The sequence below is a fragment of the Puma concolor genome, chromosome A2 (assembly GCF_028749965.1).
Source record: "Puma concolor isolate L17-30 chromosome A2, mPumCon1.1.hap2, whole genome shotgun sequence".
In the NCBI taxonomy this organism is placed as follows: Eukaryota; Metazoa; Chordata; class Mammalia; order Carnivora; family Felidae; genus Puma; species Puma concolor.
Window position 1 is genome coordinate 111919783 of NC_141668.1, and position 24558 is coordinate 111944340.

A 24558-nucleotide genomic window follows, 5' to 3' on the forward strand; every position below is an offset into this window, starting at 1 on the left:
CGAGCGCGGTGTCCCCACTGGGAACCCTGCGTCTGTCGTTCTGCTGGGCTGGAACTTTAAGGATCAGCACAGAGAGCAGAAACATCTGGCTAACGCCGCTGTGGCCCGAGCGCGAGGCCCCCGAAGGCCTGATGTGCTAGGTCCTGAGCAGGCCGGCAGGATTCCCAGCCTCAGCGGCGTCCCGGCCGTGGGGCTGTGTTCTGGAGTTTGACTCTACTGCTCTCCCTTGCAATGACTGTTCACAGCCTCCAGAGCCTGTAGCTTCCCTCAGGGTCGGCTCACCAGGAAGTCACACAAACGGAGCTACGATTCACATCTCTTCGTTTGTTTTTTATTCCGTTTATTTCCCCTTGTGCTCTGCATTTCATTTTCCAACTGTTTACACCTTCGTTTAGCCGGCTGCGTTGCTGCACACGTAGGGACCAACTGACCAGCGGCGCCACGGCCCGGCTGGACGGCCCTGCCTCCTTCCACAGGCTGCCAGTGGAGTGATTACGGCGGTAGATGACCTTGTCAGTCCCATTTACGGCAAGCACGCTGCCGAATTCCCTCCTTGTCTACCCTCACGTGGCTTCTGTCCATCTAGGTTAAATGCCGTTCTGTATTTAGCCGCCATTTAAAGCTCTTTGCTTCCCTTTCTCCTTCAACGTCTACTGTCTGGCCTCAGTCTGGCTCCAGGGTTTCCCGCACGGGCCCTGGGTCTGGGTAGACACTTAACCTTCCGCAGACCGCAGGTATGTTAAAAACATCTTTTCCACCTGCTACTTTAAACGGAGCTTTGATCTTCTTGCCTTCAACGGTTTATCATACTTCTGTCAGGCAGGTTTTCTTGAATAATCCCACTCCTCTGAATTCACTGTTTCCTGGTCCCTTCCTTTACCCTCTAACGCGGAGTCCTCCCTGCAGACTCTCAAGCAGGAGCCGACCCTGCACCTCTGGCTGGCCCTTTCTGTTGCACATCACTCGGCTTGTGTGTGAGGACTGTGGGTACAGTCATCCCTGCACAGTCATGACAGACTCCTGTGGGGCTGTGGTCCTGGATGTGAGAGGGTGTTGCTTCAGGACTGTTGCTGCAGCGGTGATGAGAGCAGATCCCAGGAGGCCAGGCCCAGGACTGGAGGACTGCCAGGTAGAGAGTCACTGGCCACCCCAGGCCAGAGGGGATGAGGGCAGCGCTGAGGGAACCATAGGCCACGGCACCTTGTGTGTGTGTCCCGTGGGGATGCTGCTTTTGTTCTTTCCAGCCTGGGTCACCTGGTAGATTACCAGGGACTCCAAAGGGGTGCGTCTTCCCACCCAGACGCATCTTGGCTCCACCTAATGAAAATCAGCGCTTGGAGAAGAGGACCTATAAATACAGAAAACTGATAGGTGCCAGAGGAAAGGGGGACATTAAGAAGTACAAACTTCCAGTTATAAGTCATGAGGACATAAAGTACAGCATATAGAATATAGTCAGTGATATTGTAACAACTTTGTATGGTGACAGATGGTAACTAGCATTATCATGGTGAGCATCTCATAATCTATATAAATGTCAAGTCACTATGTTGTATACCTGAAACCAATATAATATTGCAGCTCTATACTTGAAAAACAATTTTTGAAAAATAGAGAGAAGTTCTTAGGTCAAGATCACCATTCATCCAGAGGTCCGGTGGCTAATGTTTAGTATTCAATGTAAATCAAAATTCTAAAAAACTTGTGTAGTTATTGCCAGTTAACACAGTTTTACGTTTATCTAGTGCTTTACAGTGTGTGTGTGCGTGTGTGCGTGTGTGCATGTGTGTGTACATATATGTCTGTAGGTGCCCAAGGCTCTGTTTCTTCACCCCTTGTAAGCAGAGGGTCGTAAATCCCACCCCCAGTCACACACACAGCAGTGCACACACACACACCCCTAAAATGCTAGGGGGCTAAGCTAAACACACAGAGGAGAAGAGGCACGGTCCCGAAAACCCAGCTCCGAGCCTTTGACTCTTAATTATGGCAGAGCAGAAAGTGACAGAGATCTTTTCTCTCTGACTTTTCACAAATGCAAATACTTCCGGGAGGGTCTCACCTACAGCCACTGTCACAACACTCTAATTAGCGGGTCACACCTTTGCAAGGTTCGGAAAGCAGCCAGCCACGTGTGTTAGGCAAGAGGACATGGAAGTGTCCAGGGAATGAGGGGGTGCCTGGAGGGGCAGGATGGAGGCGCCCTGGTGGAGGAGGGGAAGGGCGCAAGTGGGGAGCGACGTGACAGGGTGTTGTTTCAGAACTGTTGCTGCAGCGGTGATGAGAGCGGATCCCAGGAGGCCAGGCCCAGGACTGGAGGCCCGCCAGTTAGAGAGTCATTGGCCCTCTCAGGCCAGAGGAAATCGGGAAGACAGAGTTTGGAGATGTGCAAGGTCCAGAGCAAGCTGACTAATAAGACCTCTGCATTCTTGAAGTACGGATCAATGAAGTCAAAAAGCTGACCCCAGGCTTACATGGTTCCCAGTCCCAAGTTGGGGCAATAGGCATGTTAGCAGAGGATTGCAGGGCACTGTGGGAAATGCCACCACAAAGTGTGGTACAGAGCACCGAGAAGGGAAACGTGAGTTTTGCCTGGGAGGTGGGAGAGGAATGACATGGTCCAGCAGAGGGGACATTGTTGGGTGTCACAACATGAACCAGAGTATCTCAGGTGGGCAGGGAAGAACTGGCAGGAGAAGTGATACAAAGAACACGACGGAGGCTTGAAAGTTGACGAGTCCTTGCAGGGAAAGGGCAGAGCCCCCCAGGGGCAGCGCCAAGGTCAGTCATTAGGGAGGGCAGTCTCAAAGGGAGAGTCGGAGGCCACTCTGCAGACAGTGGGGACACGAAGAGGTTTAAGCTGAAAGGCGTATTCAAGGATGGCTCCCACAGCGGCGTGGAGGGTAAGCTGAGAGGGGAGAAAGTAGTAGCAGGGGGACCAGTGTGGTGTATGAGTGCAGCGCGTCCGCCTAAGATAATAATGGACACACAGGAGCAGGGACAATACGGAGAACAGAAGGGCCTCGAGAGGTACGAGGAGGCAGAGGTACCCACATCTGATTGCCGGCTCCATCCAGGGACCCCAGGAGGAAGGAAGAGGTGATCCTTGGTCCTCCTGCAGGCGCTGGGCAGGTGGTGGTGGTGGTGGTCAGTGCAGGAAATGTGGGGCGTGGACGTAATGAGGGAATGCGACAGGAGGTATGAAGAGGAGGGGAGCTCAGGAAGCAGACTGCCAGACAGAAGGACAGAGGAAACGAGACTGGGGTCATATTGTTGATGGAACCCGGGGCCGAGGAGAATTCCAGTACTCAGCTGGGACTAACTGAAGGGGTTCTGCAGCAAAGCTACGGGACTCATCGCTTAGACTCCAGCTACTGTCCTGAGCCCCTGGCTCATACCCTCACAGCCTGCTCGACCCCTCTGCGGGTTGTCTCTTGAAGGTTCCCGGCTCTGCAGGGCCGACACGGAAGGGCAAGGCTGACTCTCCAGCACTGGTGTGGGGTCGCGTTTGTCACATCCTCAGGAAATGATCCCTGGCTCACTTGGGGCCCTGCAGGGACCTCCAGGCGGCCTGGCTGCTTCCATTCTCTCTTCCCGGTAACCTCTTTGTAACAGTGCAGCCAGTGATCCTTCCAGAGTGGAAATCAGATCATATCATCCCCTGATCAAACCTCTAGTGGCTTCCTGCAAGCCCTCCTGTCTTTTCCCTGCATCTGTTCTCATCTTGAACATCTTCCAGCCATGCTCCCGTCGCTTTCCCGAGAACCCGTCAAGTGTAGCTCCACCTTAGGACCTCCCCGAATCCTATTTCCCTCATCACATCTACCCCAAGTCACCCCAGCAGAGAGGCCTGGACCAACCTATTTAAAATAGCCCCCACCCCAGCTTGATGCTCCTTATTCCCTTAACTTGCCGTGTCGCTTTATGGCACTTCTGAGTAGAATCGTTTTCTCGTCTTTCCTGTTTCTGGATTGTTAGCTTTGTGAAGGCAAGGCTCTCATGTCTTCTTACTGCTGTGCCCTCTGCACAGCAAGGCCTGGTGAATAGTAGGCACACAGTAAATATTGGTGGAATGAATGGAAGAAGTAGACAAGCCCTGACATGCTGGGTGACCTTGAACCCATTGTTCACTGCACCCTCAGAGCACCCCTGAAATATGGGTCTGCATTCTCCCCATGGGACCAAGAAGTAATAGGCACAGAGAGAGGGAACCATCTTCCCATGCCACCGTGGACCCTGGAACCCAGGAGCCTGTCGGGATGGTGGACTCTGCTCTGGGGGCAAAGGCTCATGGGCATAGACAGGCACGTTTGGTACTGGGGGAGATGTTCCTGTTGGTGCCCAGCAGTAGCTTTACTGGTCTCTGAAGTTGAGACACAGTCCTCTGCCCATAGCAGGAATTCAAGGTAAGGAATTCAGTATGGAATTCGAGAAAAGGTTGGGATAGCTGTTATGGAGAATTATAAGTTGTGTGGAAGGCTCAGCTGAGGTTGGAGCCCTAGGTTTGTGGCTCTTCTGGGGGATGGAGGGAGGATCCCAGGTCCGCCCATCCTGGGGTATGGAGGGAACATCCCAGGTAGGCCTCTCCTGGGATATGGGGTGGGGGGGATCCCAGGTGGGGCTGTCCTAGAAATGGAAGGAGCATCCCAGGTAAGGCCATCCTGGGGGGGGGGGCGGTGCAGGAGTATCCCAGTCAGGGCCGTCCTGGGGGCGGTGGGAGGCCTTGGGTGTGGCCTGACCAAAGATGGCTATGACAGTCAGATGGCCTAGGAGTGAGGGGACCATGGGAGGAAGGAGCTCCAGCATTGAAGGATCTCAGATGGACATTGCCGAGTGCAGCAGTGGAGGGAAAGAGTGTTGTCTGTGCACCACCATCCAGGGTAAGTGCCAGAGCAAGTCTGGAAAGAGGGGTCCTTTCTCCACGTGACGGCAGAGTCGGAGCTGGTAGGTACCCAGGAGCAGGGGAAGAGACAAAGATGTAGTCGTGTGACTTCATAAACAGCCAAGAACCAGCTGTTTAGCCATTTAACAAAACTGTATTTCCATTCCTTTACCAACTGCGTTGCTGGTCACATGTCCTGAGATTCAGAAATTTTTGTGTTGACTCTTTGGACTCTTCACAGAAGATTCACATGCATTTCTTCTTTGTGTTTTTTTTTTTTTTTTATTTTTTTTTTTATTTTCAAGTCAGAGATTTCTTCACATCCTGAATACATTAAGTTTTTTCACTCGTCTTAAAATTTAGCATTCCTGCGAGCTTTGAGAAGCTTGGTAATTAGGCCGGTGATTTCCACGTCTCCCTGGATGACCGGCCCTCAGCCACGTTGACAGAGCCTTGGCATGGGGTTCTCCTGTCCTCACTCTGTTCCGCTCCGATTCTGGGATATTTTTTAAGCCTTCACGTCTGAGCCCTTCCACAGTCTGCACTAATTTTGCTGGCGATCTTCCCCTGCTCTGGACAGCCAGGATCCTAAGCTTCACGTTTTTCTACATGTAACCACACATTGGCTTTGAATCCTGTCTGCGTGGCCTTTGGTTTGTTAAATTTCTTCTGGGGGGGTCAGCTAGACACAGAGGGAAGGACATGGTACGAAGTGGGAGGCTGATAGACCCGTTTTCAGGTGCTGTCTCTTTCCCTTGAACTTCCGGCCCCCACTGTGGGATCCTTGGCTTTTCTGAGCCTTGTGTCTTCATGTGGCAGAAGGGTGCACATTCCTACCTTGAAGCACTGCTCTAGGCAAGAAGGGGCCAGCCTATTTGGAAGTCCTGGCTACAGCGCCTGGCCTGAGTAATCCCGGTGAACCTTGTGGGCGACATGTCCCCATTTGATTGTGTGGTGCTCTCCTCGGTGCCCGCAGGGTACCTGGCACAGAGCCCCAGTTCAGCAAACTTTCTCGATTGACTCAACAAATGACCACATCCCGCTTGTGTTTTCACATGTTTTCTAGTGGTACTGACCTCTACTTCTTTTTATGCACCCAATTTTTATTGAGGGCTTACTATGTACCAGGCATTGTCAGACACCCTGGGATAGATCAGCGAGCAGAACAGGTGAAAACCCCTCCCTTCGTGGACTTCACATCCTCAGGTACACTTCCTCACTCTTTCACTCTTTCCAGATCTCTCTTCCAGCTGTCTTTGTTGGTTAATACACGTTTGGGTGTTAAGTTCTCAAAATATTTATTGAGCGTTTACTCTGGGCCAGGCACTGTTCTAAGCATTTTATGTGCATTATCTCATTGGCATCTCTACCAGTTCCCACGCAACCATATGAAGGAGGCCCTGTTGCTGTTCTCATGTTGCAGAGGAGAGGCTGAGGGGGCAGACCAGAGGGCTGGATGCTGGCCTGTGCTGTACTGCTGTAGGGGCTGGGTTCTGACTCCAGGGCCCCTACCCATCCTTGCTGCCCCAGCTGCCTCCCTTGTTCCTGGGATGGTCCTTGGACCTTTATTCAGTCTCTCCTGTCTGACAGAAATGCCTCATAGATGCTCTCCTGTAACACGCTGCAGAGGCCCACGCGCATGGTAGGTGACTTATGAATGCTTGTTCCTTGGGTGCATGTCTGCGTGGCCCCGAGGGGGGTTTCAAGCCCGAGAGCCACTCCCCTGCGGACCATCACATTGACCTCTGTTGTCTTCTGTTCCGGGACAGCTACCCCTCGCTCCTCTGCCAGGCTAGTGGGTTAGTGCAAGCCCCCCCACCCCGGTCCCAACCCTGCCCCGCTCCGGTCCCTCATGGCTCCGCAGCGGGGGCAGCAGGACTGCCTCTCTGGCCCACAACATGTTTCCTTGTCGTCCCCTTCTGAGCCCTCTCGCTGTGCCTCCTCTCACCATCACGCTCTCTTTTGATCTCACAACCCAGGCCCTTGGAGAAATCAGACAGTATGAAATATGAAAACTGCCTGGGAAGTAATTGAAGAAACACTGTGACTTTTGAAACCCATAGAGATAACACTCACACCTTCTTACTCACGTTATTTAATTTTTAATGGCAGATTTAATTAATGGAGATCAGGTCTTCTGGTTTCAGATGTGCGTATGGAGCAGCTGGAGGAGGAGGGGGAGGGGCAGCTGTGTATAGGGTAGAGGAAGAGATTCCAAAATTTGGGAATCTGAAGATCTAACAGGGAGGAAAAACCATCCAGAAATAATGACTCACGATCCCTGGGTCCTCAGAGACGTGCGGGGATTCAATGCAGTGCACTTGCAGTGCTCTCCCCGCAACTTACCAGTGGGTGACAGCACTCCTCTCAGGACAGCGCTGCGGCCTCCCCAGGCCCCCGTGGGATCGCGGCAGGCAATTCCAGGCTCCCTGCTGGCACTGCACTCCATCGTCCACATGGCTGCCAGAATGTTTTCTCTGAAACACACATCTCCCCTGCCACTCCCCCACGTAAAAGTAAAACCCGTGGGCTGAGGTCTAGGCTCCCAGCCTGCAGTGGAGACCCACCCCCCTGCCGCCCGGGTCCCCAGGTCCCGGGCTGTCTTTGTCTCTAGCCCCTTCCCTTGCTCCTGGTCCAGTTGGAGCATCTACTGTGTGGCACCCCTCGCTCTCCCTCATTTACAGGACCGTCCCCCTCCCCATCATTGGCTCATTTCTGCTCACCGTGTGAGACTCAGTTTAGTAAAGGCGGATGTACCCTTTGACCTGAGAGTTTCACTTCTGGAATGCACTATTCGGATGTGCTCAGTCACGTGCAGAGGTGAGGATGCCGTGATAGCGGGACCTGCTGTGGAGTACCGTTCAGCGGATAAAGTGGCGAAGCCTTTGGGAAGGGAAGAAATGAGCGGTGCTGTGGGTACGCACGGGCAACCAGCTCACGGACCCTGTGCACGAGGGGGAGCACCGGGGCCGGGCTGGCCACACGGCTTGCTGGTCATGACATTCCTACCCTCTGCCCTTTGTGCTTTTGCCTTTTTAAACTACGTGTATTATTTTTTTCAAAAATGCTATTTTATAAAAAAGAGGTTTTTTTAGGCCTTGGTTCAGGTGCCAGCTCCCAAGAAGCCAGTCGGATGGCCTCCGTCAGACTGTCCTTCCTGGTACACCCACAGCACCGGGGACAGTTGGCTGAGCGGCCCGTTGTAATCGTGACGTGGTGTTGTCTGGGAGCCCCAGGAGGCTGGGGGGCAGGCGTGCCTGTCTTGGAATCCTCTGGCACTTAGCGGGTGCTCGGTGTGAACACGCGTGGCCCCCAGTCCTTAGAGAAACCCCTCAACGGTGGTGGTAGGGTCCAGGGGTCTGCAGGGTGCACGCCAGCAGCCTCAGGAAGGCCTGGTGGACACAAGAGGCAGGTGCAGCCATCCCAAGGTGTGGACCAGAACCTGCATGTGTCAGGTGAGCCACGCAGCACAGCCCCTTGTGCTGTGTGGTCCCGGGGTCTGCTCAGGCAGATGACATGGCAGAGATGGCGGGGAGGGCGGGTGCGACAGGAAGGGGAATTCCTCTGAGTCACTCTGAGAGACAATAGAGGAAGCTGCAGCGGGGTAATCACAACCACTTCTTGGCCTGTGGGCACTTCCTGTGACAAATCTCCCTGACCGCACGTTCAGTCCGCACTCGTAGGCAACTCAGCGACTTACTGAGCTCAACCTGACCGGGCCATGTGCGTGGAGATGTGGGAGCAGCAGAGAGCCACTAGGGTCCTGTCAGCCCGTCTGGGCAGTGGGAACTCCCTTGGGAAGGGCCGCTGGCAGCCCCAGGCCTAGGAGACAGTGGCCTGACACATCTCTAAGGAGGAGAAGGCCTGAGCCCGGAGACTGTCTTGTGGCAAAGAGAACCAGTCAGAGTGAATGGAGAGCTTACTAAGGCCCACGCTGGCCTCAGAAAGTTCAATGGTGCTATGACAGTGGCTGCAACGGACAGGGCGGGCACTGTGAGCCCGGCACCCCTCAGGACCATCTGAGCCACCCTGTGATGGAGCGGGAGCCCTGTCTTACCACTAGGAAGTGAGTGACTCACCCAAAGAACACAGCATGTGCCAAAGTGAAGATTACAATGTGGGCCTACGGACCATGTGGTTTCCTGTGAGGGCCCGTGAATGGAAGGTTCAGACTGAATATAAATGATCCCCATCAAGGATGTCACAGAAGAGCATCTGCGTGGAGCGGGAGGAGAGGCCCTGAGATGATTCACGTTTGTGGCCTTTCTCCCACACCCAGGACAGTCCATGGTGGTCGAACGTCAGACCCGTTGAGGCAAAATCATAATCTCTTGGCTGGAACATCAGGGCTCCAGAGAGAAAACATGGGACAGCTTGGAGTCAGCACAGACCTGCAGGCCAGGAGGTCGGGCAGGAGAACCCCTATGTGTTCTGTGCCTGTCGTGCTGGGAGGGTTCCCATTTCTCATCTGCTGTGCCTTAGGGCCACTGGAGAGAGGCGTGGGCACCTCCTTAGTTCAGAGCTGAGGACCTGCCCAGGCTCACTTAGCAGCTGGGGGGGGGGGGGGGGGGTGAAAGGCCCAGCCCTGGGCTCGCCCCAGCACAGCCCAAGGCAGAATTCGGGTACTTGGGTTCCTCCTGATGTGGGCCCCAGGCATTCCCTCAGGCACACATCCCTCCGCGGCCCCTCCCCCTTGGCTCTTCCCAGGGGCAGGTACCAGAATGGGAGTGAGGGCCAGGTTCCCACCCAAACTCTGCCTTCAGTACCCTGCAGGTTCCTAGGAGAGGTGCTTTCCACCCCTGCCTCGGTTACGTTCTCTACAGATGGCCGACGGGGTGCCTTGGGGGTAGGGCACATCCCCTGCATGGCTCTGATCTGAGCACCTGTCATCTCTTCAATTTTGTCGAAGGAGCAACTCGTTCCTTTTGGGCCAGGCTATCTCTGTGCATGGTGGAGTGGGGAGAGCCAGGCTCGGAGTCTGACACACACACAGGGCATGGCTCTGTGACTTCCGGGTCCCTTTCCCTGCCACTCGAGCGTCTTGTAAGGACTGTGCCTGTGGGAGGCGCCCCAAGCCGGAAGCTTCCCTTTACCCACCTGTAGAAAAAGCAGCCCTCGCACAAGGGTTCTGTGAAAGGTCTGGCCCAGGCCTGCACAGGGTAGGCGGGCTTCCCATGGCATCCGTGCCATCTCCTCACCCTCACGGCGAAAGTCCGACTGCCCGCCCGTCTTGGGCCGCCTTCTGGGGTTTCATCCTTGAGACAGCCTGCTGCAAAAAGTCAGTCTGTTCACTGTGAGCTTCAAGGTGCTCCCCCAGGAGTGTGGTGGCAGGTGGGGTTAGCACGGGCATTTGCGGTCGTCTCTTCTGGAAACCAGTGGCAAGTGCTGGCTTCTGAGCCTCTGAGACCTAAAGAAGTGGGAACAACTCACTCGGAGTCATGCTGTGATGGCCCCAGGGCTTCAGCCCAGCTTTGTCATATCGCAGGCCCGGACTGTTCTCCACACCAGTCTGGTTCTGCACGTGCACATTTACTAGGTAGCCTCAGGAAGGATGGAGGGCATGCCTTTGGAGCCACTCAGCAGCTCTGGACAGACAGCCACCATGCCAAGGAGTGTGGTGGTCACGGCAGGCAGCAGAGTCCGCACCCAGCTGGTAATCCGATGCTTGGGCTCCAGTCCTGGCACAGCTATTTGCTGGGTGGCTTTGGGCAAGTCGCTTCACCTCTAGGCAGCAGAGGCCACCTATAAAATGGGGGTTGGACCAGAACAAATCTCAGTAAACTTTTTCTCTAAAGATAGTGAATATTTTAGGCCCTGCAGCCCCTATAGTCGCTGTTTAAACTACTCGACTCTGCCGTTGTAGCCCAAAAGCAGCCACTGACAATGCAGAAACAAATCATGAGTATGAGTGTGGCTGTGTTCCAATAAAACTTTACTTACAAAATCAGGTGGCAGGCCAGGTTTGAGTGATGGGTTGCCGACCCCCAAACCAGAGGACCCATTGGTCCTTCCAGCCTTTGCTACTCTGGGATTCTGTAGCCATGGTTGGCCTACCGTGGTGGGAGCCAGAGCCAAGCTGTGGATCAATCACCAATCTGCTTTGATGTTGGTCAAGAAATCAGCATCTGTCGATTTTTAGCGCTGTCTCTCCCATGTGGGAGCCAGAGGGAAATTTCAGTCTTTGGTAATCAGTTCTGTTTTTCTCTTTGTAGAATGCCGAGATGTACAAACTGTCTTCACAGAAGTTCCATGAGGCAGCTTCAAAAATGGAGGGCACGATAAAGTAAGAACGCGTTTATGATGTTTCGTAAACTTAGCCTGTATTTGTAAGAATCAGCACACGGGGCTTGGAACCTACCGCCACCTGCCTAACTTCAAGTCTCTGTAATAACATGGACAACCATGTGCTACTCAGTCTCTCACCCGGCTGTGGGGCAGCCACCGGTCATCTGTCATGGGCCAGACGAGCACTCAGCTCCTCCCTGGCTCCCTGGCTGTGGGAATGGGGCCACGGCGGACTGGCAGACTTGTTTCAGACACCATGTAGGCGGGCCACGCCACAGGCTGGCCGTCGGGCTCCCAAGGGAGTCAGGGAAGGGATGTTGCTACGGGCACCTGCCCCCCATTTGTGGAGGTGGTATTCAGACCAGCCTGTTCCCTGAGCATACCTCCGTGTGCCTGGTCGCGGGCCATGTACCTCTTGCATGCTCACGTGCTCAGAGTGGCTCCCTTTTTATTCCCCGAAGGACTGGGGCTCAGGGACACTCACTGATGGCTGGCTTAGGTCGCACAGTGCTGAGTACCAGCGTCCTGTCCCCTGTCTGCGTGCTCCTGCGCCATGAGGGAGGCCTCAGAGCCAGAACGTTAAGGAATGGGAGGCGCATGCGGTGTGTTCGTTACAGCTGCACCCTCCTTCAGGGTGAGGTCACAGGAGGGTCTGTAGGGGTTGCTGTGGGAAGGAGAGCTGGGCCTTGAACTGTGGGTCCTTTGTATGAAGGTGGCCTCTGTGGACCAGGCCAACTCCCTCCTCCTCCCTCAAGGACGAGCCTTTCCCTTCCAGGCTTCAGTCAGGGTGATTCCCCAGGCAAACCAGTCCCAGTGCAGATTGGTGAGGGGTGGGATGTGGCACCTTAAGAAGGAACCATCAGAGAGAGGCTTGGGTGGCTAGGAGGTGTCAAAGTGCTTGTAAATACGGCTGCTGTGACAAAAACTGTGCAAGGAACCAGGAAGGGGCAGTGGGAACGGGTGGCCTCAGTTACAGGTCCAGGGTGCAGCAGGGGGCACCTGAAGCCAGGGGGACATAGTGCTGGAGCTGACCACTGAGTAGCTTTTGGGACGAGCATACAGTTAGTTATCTTGGGATTTCAAGTCCTAGAGCAGTAATAGGGGACTCAGAGAAAGAACTTTCCAGTAGGCAGGTAGAGACTGGAAAGCTCTTGCACCTGCCCGTTGGGATCCCACAGGGGGTTCTGGGTGTAAGCAAGTGCCATGAGCTGCACAGACCCCTCAGGAATGGAATGTTCCATCTGGATCTCAGACAAGCACCCCGATGGCCCATCCAGGGCTGAGAAATACTCAGAATCGCGATCCGTGAGAGGGAGAGGTTGGGAAGCAGTCACACCCCAGAGGCTGTGGGTTGATGGCCACCTGGGTAATGTGATCCTGGAAATGAGCAAAAACCACAGCACAGCCCCTGGCCCGGCCCGTCCCCTGGAACTGCCTGTGGGGCAGTGATGCTGGATCCGTAGCCCCTCCTTCTTTCCCTGGATCACGGAACAGCCCGCCTCATGGAACAGCCTGCTAAGGGAAGACGCTCTGGGGAGAAGCCAGGCAGCTTTACTGTCAGGGACCACACCATTTTGTCACCTGCCATGTGGCCCACCATCCTGAGAGTGGGGACTCCTGGGCTCCTGGTGCCCTGGATTAGTGCATTTGCCTTTGCTGTCATATCCTTTATCATCCTCATGTCTTCTGAAGGCAAAGGGGAGATGGCATGTGAGTATCATCTTAATCCGAGCAAAGTAAAAGGTTTTTTCAAAGGTTTGCAACATCCCTTGATAATTACTACTATTTACTAAGCAGAATACTAAATAGTAGGTGGTCTGTAAGATGGGTGTTGGGATGGAGCTGAGAGAATGCTTGGGCGTGAGCATCCAGCATACCTGGAGTGCACCCTTGCCCTGCCTCTTACTGGCTGCTCCTATGACCCTGGGCAAGTCACGTCACCTCTCTGATGTCCTCACATGCAGAAGAGAGCTGATACCCCCTCTAGTGCTTTGAGTGAGATAGCACATAGGAAATCCGCCTCAGATGTCAGCAGTGGGTGGCAGTGGCAGGGTGACTGTTACTAATAACGGCAGTCATCTGGATTACTCGCAGAGCGTGGCACAGATTTAATAAATAAATTGAGTTTACAAAAAAAATTTTTTTTTCTTTACCCAACCAGAGTACACAGGAAGCGGTGTGGAGTTGGAAATTATTTTACTTAAACATTGGGCTAGAGGGCGGAATCCTTGATTGGGAGCGTTCTTGGATTAGCAGATGATTGTAAATTGCCTCGTAAATGCCACAGAAATAAATGCCAATGCTGACAGCAGTGATAGTTCTCTTCCAAGACAGTGAGCATCTTTTAACAACTTTGAGTAAACTGAGTGGTTACTTAGGTGACTAATTAGATGTCCGTGTAGTCATGTATTCATTTAACATACATGTATAGTGTGCCTACTGTTTGCCAGGTACCATGCTAGGCACTGGTGATAAAACGATCAACGTGACAGCTTCGGTTTCTTTCAGCAAGGAGCTTAGGGCATTTGGGGAATGACAAACAATATTTTTAAATTAATTGCACAAAAAGCAATTGCCCAAATAATGATTGATTATAGTAATGAGCCGTGAAACAAAATGTTTGAATTAAAAAGCATGTGTCTGAGGACCCTAATGCAAACTTCATATGTTTGGGAAGCCTTTTCAAAGGAAGTGACTTTTGAACTGACTCCCGTGGTATGAGGGGGCTTTGGCCAGAGAAAGGAAGGGAAAAAAGAGCACTTCCGACAGCAGATTTGGCATGTGCAAAGGCCCCGGGGCAGGAAGTAATACAGCGTAATCAAGGAATTGAAAGGCCAGTGTGACTAGAGAGGAATGAATTAGAAGAGACAGACTAGGATGAAGCTCTAAGAAGTCAGCAGAGGCCAGACCACACAGGACTTTATAACCATGTTAGAGATTTCAGTCGTATCCTAAAAGCAGTGAAGCACCACCAGGTCAGCTTGCTTTCTTTTCTAATATATTCATTTAAGGCATTGACTTCTCTATAAACACAGCTTCAGTTACACCATAAAGTTTTGATATATTGCATTTCATTATAATTCAGTTCAAAAATTTTCTAATTTTCGTTCTAATTTCTTCTTCAACTCATGGGTTATTTCAAAATGTATTGCTTAATTTTCAAATATCTTGTAATTTCCTACTTACTTTTTTCCCAAAAAACCCTTTTATTTATTAAGTAATCTCTACCCCCAACCAGGGCTCAAACTCATGACTCCAAAATCAAGAGTTGTATGCCGTACCAACTGAACCAGCCAGGTGCCCCTCTAGTTATTTTCTTAATAATTGATATTCAGCTTAATTCTGGGGGCAAAGAACATACTGTAAATCCTCTAAAATTTTTGGACCTTGCTTTATGACTATGTATATGATCTGTTTTGGGAAGCCTTCTATGTACATTTGAAAAGAATGTGTATTCTGCCAGCAGGTATAGTAATCTGTGTTTGTTAGGTTAAGTTAGGCGGTCCTGTTCAGATTTTCTGTATCATTACTGATTTATGGATTTATGGTTTCTTTCTGAGATCACTTTCCTTCTAACTAAAGAACTTGTATAATATTTCTTTTCGTGTAATTTGGCTGATTATAAATTCTGTATTTTTTTTGTTTATTTTTGAGGGGGGGATAGGGGCAGAGAGGGAGAGAGACACAGAATCCGAAGCAGGTTCCAGGCTCTGAGCCGTTAGCACAGAGCCCGATGCGGAGCTCAAACTCATGAACCATGAGATCATGACCTGAGCCGAAGCTGGACGCTAAACCAACTGAGCCACCCAGGTGCCCCTAAATTCTCTATTTTTAATTGGAAATATATTTCAGTTTGAAAGAATCTAGCAATCCTTTCGTTGAGTTCCTTCAAGGTATCTTTACATTCTAATTTGATACCTGTTTTTTCCTGGAGAAGTCAGCTGTTGATACTCTTATTACCCCTTTTTGGTAATTACTTTTTTTTTCTCTGATTTTTAGCTTTTCCTTGTCTTTAGTTTTTTCGCAATTTGACTATCATGTGCCTAAGGAGTCAGTTGTCTTTCTTTTTTCCTGCTTGGGGTTCATGTGTTCGGGTTTGATGTCCTTTTGTTTTAGAAATTTCTCAGCCATTATCTCTTCAAATAAAACTCTGCCCTGGTTTATCTTTCCTCCTTTCTGGAATTTAAGTTACATGTATTACTGTGCCTCCCTTGTCTCTGTGTCTTTTTTTTTTTTTCTTCAGTTTTTCATCAATTTTTTAAAATTTTCATGTTGTCACCTGAGTTTTTACTATTGACCTATCACTTCACTAATCTTTTTAATGTGTCAAGTCTCTCTTACACCTATTTATTGATTTCTGAATTTCAATTATTGCATGTTTTTCAATTCTAGAAGTTCAATTACTTTTTTTTTTTTTTTTTTTTTTTTTTTTTTTTTTTTGATTCCCAGTCTCTGGTGAGATTCTGGGTTTTGCCATCTGTTTTCTTGAACCTGTTAGGTATGGTTATTTTGAAGTCATCTGAGGGTCTGTTTCTATTGCCTTTTCCAAAAACCTCTTGGTCCTATTTATTTGTGTGGCTGGTAATTCTTGATTGCATGCCAGGCATTGTGCCGAGACTACAGACGCTCTGGAGTGTGTTGTCTCCCCCAGAGTGTTCTACCCTGTTCCCTGGTGGCCACCTGAGGGACTGAGCTGACTGGAGGCTTGCTGCAGTTTTGGTGAAACTCAGACCACCTCTGATTTACCCTTCTTCTTAGGGCATGGCTTTCCAGGGCTCCAGTACACCTCCTTTCTTGGTGAGCTTGAAACCCTTGTTTTTGCTTCCTCAGCTCTGTGAGACTTCTGAAAATTCCACTTTGCCTTTTAGTAGCTTTCACTTGGCACCTTAGCCTCTTGCCTTGAGTAGCTCTAGAATGTGACAAATGCCTTAAAAGAGGAAAGTCACTGAGTGTCGGTTCACTATATTTTAGCTCCCTGTTCTCCCGAATCCTGGTCCCTCAAAGCCTAGCTGCCTTGGCAGCCTTGAACTCCAAAGGAATGTTGTCTGTCTGTAGTCCTATGAGATTGCCAGAAGCTGGCTTCTTTGCACTTTAGCTGAAGCTGTTTGCCCAACTTTCAGCCTCCCTTCCTGCACCAAGAATTGCCAAAAACTCACCGGGGACAAGTGGCTCCAAGAATGAGCACTTACCTCTCTACAGTTCCCTTCCCCTCATAATCTTGGCCCTCAGGCTTACTTTGTCTTGCTCCTCAGATGCCTTAAACAGATTTTTTTTTTTTTTTTTTTTTAGAGAGTGTGTGCGAGCAGGGGAGAGGGGCAGAGGGAGGGGGAGAGAGAGAGCGAGAATCTTAAGCAGACTCCGTGCTCAGTGCAGAGCCTGACATGGGGCTCCACCTCACAACCCCAGTATCATGACCTGAGCCCAAATCAAGTGTTGGATGCTCAACTGACTGAGCCACCCAGGTGCCTCTTAATAGATTTTCTAAATTAAGGTGCCTCTTAATAGATTTTCTAAATTTCAACTTTTAAAATTTCTTTCTCAGAGTTGAGTGTAGTTCTTCCCCAGGCTACTCCACTATAGATGGGAGCGGAGGTCCTGACTTAACTTCTGAGGAATGATTAGTTTGCCAAGTAGAAAATGGCCACACCAGCTAGAGGAAAGAGTGAGAACGCGACGTCACTCCAACACTGGTTAGCAACATCAGACACCGATGGCACGGGTGGCCCTCCCAACTTTTCTTGGGCCTGCCACGCTTTCCTGAGGCCTGCTAAGCCTGTCATATGTGCAAGGCCTCAGAAGATGCCTGTCAGAGGGCCAATGGGGAACTCAGAACTAAAGAGGAATGTCGTTGGTGAGGCCGGCATTCATGGTCTGGGAACTCTTGTTTCAGAAGAATGCTATTGTTGGGGTAGCAGTAAATACCCGAAGTGCGTTTGTATGCACAGACACACACACGTGCACACACACGCGCACACACAGACACATGCACCTCTATCTTACAACAGCACAGCAGGCAGAAATCTTCAGATTTTCTGAAGGAAGAGATTAAGACCCCAGGGAACATCCTGCATTTATCGTGTCCCATCTATTTTTTTATGACAACCTTCACTCCTCTTCCCGTGGGATTCATTCAGAGCCTGTCTCGACTTCTCCCTGTCAGGAAACTTGTACAGTGCCCCCTGGCCTCACAGAGAGCCACCCCTCAAAGAGGTTAGAACAATTGAGTTGAAGGAAGAAGGTTATTAACTGTTTCCTGAAACTGAGTCATTGTGCTGCAAGGACTTTGATCCGGAGAGGTCTAAGTAACGTGGACGAGGGGACTTGGACCTTGCTGGGGCTAAGCTGCTGTGGTAGGGCTCACTCTCACCTGGAATCCAGAGCTTCTTAAATAACCTGTGGGGGAGGGGTTGGGCTCACCTGAGGGACTGTGTTCTCAGGCGCTCTATTTAGTGAGCCAATGACAGACTGATCACCTATTAAAACAGCAGTTATTTATTTGAACCCCCAATAAGATAGCTTTCTATCTTAATTCATCCGGATAATGTTCACATTAGTCTGATTTCAAAAGCTGTTTCTCTCTCTCTCACTTCTCTTATGTAACTTTTTAAAAAGAGCACTTTCTATTCAGAAATTTACCAACGTACGCGGCTTAAACTGGCAAACATGGCTCTTTGAGAGGTTAACGAATCAAAACCCATTTGAGCGTGGATTTAGCAGATCAAAATGCAGTTAATACATTTCTTTAAAAACCTGCATCCCGGGGGGTGCCCAGGTGGCTCAGTCGGTTGGGCGTCTGACTTTGGCTCAGGTCATGATCTCATAGTTCGTGAGTTCAAGCCCGGCGTCAGGCTCTGTGCTGACAGCTCAGAGCCTGGAGCCTGCTTCGGATTCTGTGTCTCCCTCTCTCCTGCTCCTTCTCTGCCTCTCAAAAATAAATGAATATTAAGAAAAAACTTTTTTTTTTAAAAACCTCTATGCTGCTATTCTGCTAGGCACTTAGGCAGCCCCTGGGGTCTTCCCTTCACAGGAAGTTCTTATGGCAGATGCCATTATTGTCCCATACTGCAGGTCTGGAAACTAAGTCAGCTTACCTCTCAGGCTCAGTGTGCTGGTCAATAAGGCAAGGACAATGATGGTGCCTCTTTGTCAATGAAATGTGATCGTGCACAGAAGTACTTCAGGGCACACAGCCAGCGTGGCCGAGTGGGATTTGAATGCAGGCCTGTATGAGTCTAGCTCTTTTCTACCCTACCCAGATACTTGCTTCTCAGGAATTTGCAGGACAAGGGGATTAGCTGCTTGCTGATTAACTGATTCACTGACTTCCCCCAGGGCTGGTGCAGTATATTTCTGCGCGTGCACACGTGTGTGCGTGTGGGGGGGGGGTGTGGGGGTGTGTGTCCCCCTCCTTCCCCTGGGCTGTTTGCAGGCATTTACTCCCATACCGATGTTGAACAGAGAGTTCTGCCTCCTCTGTAGCAAGAGAAAGATGCATGCAGAGAGAATTCATCAACAGAGGTAGTGCTCCCTAAGGCCAATGCTCTGGGCTGGTTCTGGAAGTGAGTGTGGGCCACCTTTGGAAAGCCTCAGTGGCTTCATTGGGAAGCTTGGCTTCTTGCCTGTGCCCCATCCTTCGCCCATGGCAAACATCACCGGAGGATTCCAGCAATCTCCCCCTGAACCTGGACGTGCTCTCGAGACTCCTCGGTTTCCAGACTCTGGCAGCTGGTATCACCTCTTCCCGGTTGGCATTCAAGGTGAACTCCTTTGCCACCCTTGGATCAGATGACTTCTAAAGACTGAGTTTTCCAGCCTGAGACTGCTGGGTTCCTGATTTCAGAATGCAGAATCTACTGAGTTATCTTTATAGATCCTGTTTTCTGTTTAGAATGCCCCTCTTTTCTCCTTACGGATTATGCTCAGTTTTCAAAATCCAACTTAAGCATCTTTTCTGTTTATGGTGTGTCTTCCCCAGAGGTCAATCCATAATCTTATTTTTCTCTGCATCCCCACTGCCCAGCCCAGGACTTAGCCATGGTAGATGCATGGGTGGGAGAATGAGCTGATACCCCTTGTATAGACTTCTAGGGTGGGATTTAACAGCGAATAGTTGGCTGTCTAAACACCTTCTCTGTGGAGGCTTCTTCAGTGTGCAGCAGGGCGCCACGATGGGGTGAGGGTGTGTGGGGCTCGCATAGGGCAGGGCTTTGAGGTCAGACAGGTGAGTGCATTCCCAACCATGCTGCCTGGTGTGTGGCCTGCACCAGATGACATAACTGCTCTGAGACACATGTCCCTTGCTGCGGAAGGTTGTTTTGAGGGCATCGTGAGGCAATTTGTTAAGCACATAATAAGCACTCAAATAACAGCCGGTATCGCTATATAGAAACTCACGTTTTAGTGAGAGAGAGATCGGAGTGCAGTAGCCAAAGGGGGTACAGACCCTAGGTATGTAGAGTGATTCGACGGCTGTCTGGATATGGAACCACAAAGGAAGGGGAGACTCCGGATCCCCAGCTCTCCTTTTGGAGACGTGCCCTCCAGAGACCCTGGTATGTGTGGACAAGCAGCCCCGGGCGAGGGGACATGGAGGCCCCATTCCCCAAAGTGACAGATTGGAAGCAGCCTTGCTGCCTGGGAATAGGGCAGTGGACAAGCATAATCTTTCTGACTTGAAGAGCAAGCGGTGGGTAAAAAACGAGACGGAGCGTATGCACTAGCTTGGGAGGATGCTTGGGAGATCTTGTTGGCTGAAAAAGCAGGTTGTGGTGTACTATGTGTGTGTGCACTTGACACAGGTACGCCGGCACCCTCTCTGCTCTGTAGGTGCGTGCAACTTATGTGGATACAGAGAAGAAAGTCTGAGAGGATACACTCCAAACAGAAAACAGTAGTTACTCCTGGGCAGTTCAAGGGCATTCGGTATTACAATGTTTATTTATTTTCGAGGGAGAAAGAGGAAGACAGAGCATGAGTGGGGGAGGGGCAGAGAGAGAAGGAGACACAGAATCGGAAGCAGGCTCCAGGCTCTGTCAGCCCAGAGCCTGACACGGGGCTCAAACTCACAAACCGCGAGATCATGACCTGAGCCAAAGTCGGTTGCTTAACCCACTGAGCCACCCAGGCACCCCAAGGGCATTCAGTATTATCAAAAGAGCCAAAGAGGACCGTAGCTTTATCTGCTGTGTTTTTAATTTTGTAAAAACAAAACAAATATATACTGGTACATAAGTGTATATATATATGTACAGCTTGTATAATTAAAAATTAATAACAATATAGAGATACCGTGAGAGAAGAATCGATGATTTGGGCGAAAGGAGAGGGAGGTTCCGAGTACAGTTGGGAACCAGATCCCAAGCTGACAGCTGATAGGGACCACACACAGAGACCAGAGCTGACCCTGGAACTGGGTTCCTAGTTGCACTTTTGTGTGTGTGCATGCACACACGCACATGTGTGTCTGTGTGTGTGTGAGTATATGGGAGGGCTTATATATATATATACATGAGCATGAGTACCTGTATGTGAATGAATGTGTGTCTGTGTGTGCACATCTGTGGGTGTGGGTGTCTGTGTGTGTGCGTGCATATGTGTATGTAGTCTTCTGATCAGGGCTTGGCCTCTAACTTGCCTGGTACCCTTTCCTTGAACTTCCCCCTTCCATCAAAGACTGAGGCTGTTGGACGAGATCTGTGGTTTTAAATGCCCTTCAGCTGTGGCTCCTGTTAAGAAATCCAATGTGACCTGTGAACATGTGAGGTGTAGCTCAGCTGCCATCCTGGGCAAGTCAGAATGGACGTGCCGGGACTCTGGGGTCAGAAGCCCCGCTCCTAGAAGACCAGGGGTCCAGGGGAAAACGGGTTCCCTCCCTTCCGGGCCCCCATCACTGTCTTCATGAGGGCTCAGCCCACTCCCCTGGGATCCTGCCGGTGCTGCTGGCCGGGTTTGGGCCAATGTACCATCCCACGTGTTAGCAGGGAGATGACAAAGGTGAATCCTGAAGAAGGCAGCTTAGCTTTTTGCTGGCAGGTGTAGCCAAAGTTTCGATCCGGAGCGAAATTGAAATGTTACCGAGCAAAGGGAACCTAGGAATCAACCTGCGGTTTTCTAAAAAAAATTTTTTTTTTCAACGTTTATTTATTTTTGGGACAGAGAGAGACAGAGCGTGAACAGGGGAGGGGCAGAGAGAGAGAGGGAGACCAGGCTCTGAGCCATCAGCCCAGAGCCCGACGCGGGGCTCGAACTCACGGACCGCGAGATCGTGACCTGGCTGAAGTCGGACGCTCAACCGACTGCGCCACCCAGGCGCCCCGCAACCTGCGGTTTTCTACTGTGCATTGTCTGTGTGCCGTAAACCCTCAAGCACTGGGGCCCCGCTGAGTCCTGCTGTGCCCTGCAGGCCTGCAGCAGAGAGGCTTGGGGAGACCCCAGAGGGAGGAGGTCTCAGTGGTTGAAGGACAGGGAGGGAGAAGCCAGGCCGGAGGATGCACCTGTATTCCTCTGGGAAGGAGGCACTAGAGCCTTGAACTACAGCTCGAAAATTTAAGTTAGATCTAGGGAAGGACTTCCTGACTTGCAGTGAGTGATTATAACATAATGATTGAGGGAAGGAAGCTGTACAGACTTTATCTTCCTCTGGAGATGTTTAAGGAAAAGCAAGTATCACTCTATACCCAGAGTGTGGTACATGCCAGCCCCCTTCCCTGTCCGTTCAAGACAACAGAAGGGCCACTTCCTCTGCGTCAGCATTCTGTCTCAACCTCCCCTGGCTGGCTGGCAGGTAGCCGGCCACCGGGTTTCTCCCAGGGAGAGTTTCCTAGTGGTTTGCTCTTGACCCCTCTTAGGGCAGGGAGGCCATCCCCACTTCTGGTGACTCATTCCGTAGCCCCTGCTCTGGTTCTGTGGGCCACGATCCACAGAAGGGAATCGGAAAGGTCCTGGTTATATTTGCCCATAATCTCTGGTTATGAAAAGTTTGATAACCACTTCTCTTTAGAGAGAGGATGAGGTGGGAGTGATCTGAAGCTTCTGCTGAGGCTGCTACTGGCTACAATTTGTGCGTGATAGATGAGATATGGTCTTCACCTCCAATGAGAGCACAGACACCACCCTGCTTGCAGCCTGCCCACCCCAAGATCAGTTAGGTGTGTCTCTGATGGGCCCCGTGGGACCTGGGGGCCCCTGGGACACCTCCTGGGGGGACCCTGGGAGCATCGTTGGACGGTCGTGTTCAAGCGTGGCATTCTACTAGACTACAAACTTTTTGCGGGCAGGAAGCTTGTTTATTCCTCTTTGTAGCCCTAGGGTCACTGTGTATTGAGTGAGTGGAAACTCACTGTAACAAATGATAACTGCTACAGCAGTATATGAGGATAGCACCCTGGGAGCAGAGGCAATGGAGCAGTTAATCCTGCTGGAGCACAGTGGGGCTTCGGAGATGAATTCACGTTTGTGCTTTGTGGTCAAGGGTCAGTGTGAGCAGACTCAGAGCGGGCCCTTTCCTCATGGGGTGTTAGAGGAAGGTAGGGCATTGGCAAAGGGGGAGAGGCAGATACTGAGGGGGCAGGGATGAGGCTCGGATGCGGCTAGCAGGGCGGCTGGTCCAGATGTAAAGGGCCTTCCGTGCACACGAAAGAATTTGGAATTCACCCTACAGGCAGTGGCAAGCCATAAAAAAGCTTTTAAGCAGGGAATTGATAGGATCGAATTTGTGTTTCAGAAAGATAACTGGCAGCGTCTGGGAGATGAAGCGGTAATGGTGTTGAGGTGGGAGGCAGGAAGCCTACTTAGGAAGACGCTGCAGCGCCACTAGCCAGGATGACTCACCCATTCAGCAGACACGTGCTGAGGGTCCCCGTGCGGGCATGGCCAGGGCACAGCCCTGAGCCAGGCAGAGAGTGTTCCCTCGCTCGGGACCGAGAGATGGACAGACTGATCGGCAGTGACGTTCGATGGTTCTACAAAGTGCCATGAGGAGGATGAAGGGGGACGATGTGACAGAGGCGACTGGGACTTCGGGACAAAGGATCGGGGGCGTACTGACTGACACTGGAGCTGCACTGAGCCGCAACAAGGGGCCATGCAGATACCCAGGCGTGGGCGTGGGCACGATTGCTCCCTGGGAGACTCTGAGTGCCAGGCAGGAAGGCCTGAGCCTGTGGAAGTGGATGAGGAGCAGGGAGGCAGGGAGGCTCCTGCCCAGGGCTGGGCGTGAGCATGAGCTCCCTGGGGGCAGGGGGTTGCTTACTGTCTCTGGGGCGGTAGGCAGGTGAGGAGCTCCCTAGCTAACCCAGCACCAGAGCAAAGAGGGGCAAGGGAGTCTGTCAGAGAGCCACGGAGGGCGGGGGATTGGGGGGGGGGGTCAGCAATGGTCCTGTTGGGTTCAAAGCGTCTAGGACCAGTTCCCCGGGCCGACCCCACTAGGCGGGTTCTGAGCAGTAGCCTGGGGAAGGACAGCCTCAAGGGGCAGCCAGCCTCTGCCCAGTGCTTTCTTACTGCTCAGAGATCCATGACTCAGGAAACTGGACTTAGAGGCGACAGTTTGTTAATCCCCTCCCCTGGACAAAGACAAAAATGGCATTTCATTCCCAGCTCTATTAGCAGACTTGCCTTGGGAATAAAGCCCGTATCCCCCAAGGCCTGGCTGGGACTCTTTTCCTTTGTGCCACTTTTGTTTTCTTTTGAGTGTTACATTTAGATTAGCTTCTGGGGATTAAATGTTATTACAGTAGAGGAATCGTTGTGTGTGCGTGTGTGCGTGCGTGTTTTAATCGGTAAAGAGGTTAGGGCTTAGCATTCTTGTCATTAGATTTATTTTTCCGAGTATTATTGCCTCCCCTGCTCCCGTTCTTAGGAGAAAGCTTTTGCTTGGGTTTCTTCGTGGTCATTTCTGCCTTGGAAGGAGCAGCCTCATCGGAAGCAGGGCCTTTCTGTCCATCTTGAGGATGGGCCTTGGCAGGATGGCACCCACCTTGCCTTGGACCCGCTGTGGGCATGCAGCACTTGGGCGTGTACACTCATTCCTCCCAAGGGGGGAACCCTGGCAAAGGGTCAGGAAATTGTCAAGCAGTGACATGGTAGCAGAACTAAAGAGTTCCCCTGAGATCTGATCACCATCAACCACCCTACCCCGCCTTCCGCAAGCCACAAGGGCTCTGGGTTCCGCCGACTGCACAGGAGGCCACCAGCACGACCCACTGTGGTGGAGGCTCGCAGAGGCTGAATACTGTCTCCCGGGAGCCAGTTCTTCCAGGGCCAGGGTGGATGTTCCAGAAAGATTTATTTTCCCTGCAGCACTCTACAAGAGCATACACATTTTAACAGACCTTAAAGTTTAGTGTAGGCTGCTGTCTCAGGTGGTTAGGTTCCAAGATCCCGACCGCCTCCAG

At 51.4% G+C, this 24558-nt stretch overlaps 1 protein-coding gene across 2 annotated transcripts in view; it reads left to right on the top strand.

The window, feature by feature from the left end:
- CHCHD6 (coiled-coil-helix-coiled-coil-helix domain containing 6) overlaps nt 1-24558 on the top strand; it is a 252149-nt gene that overhangs the window by 192337 nt on the left and 35254 nt on the right. For both annotated transcript variants that reach the window (XM_086697267.1, XM_086697268.1), the window contains exon 6: nt 11095-11165. In XM_086697267.1, coding sequence (XP_086553393.1) covers nt 11095-11165 — 71 coding nt within the window. The remainder of the gene's footprint in view (nt 1-11094; nt 11166-24558) is intronic.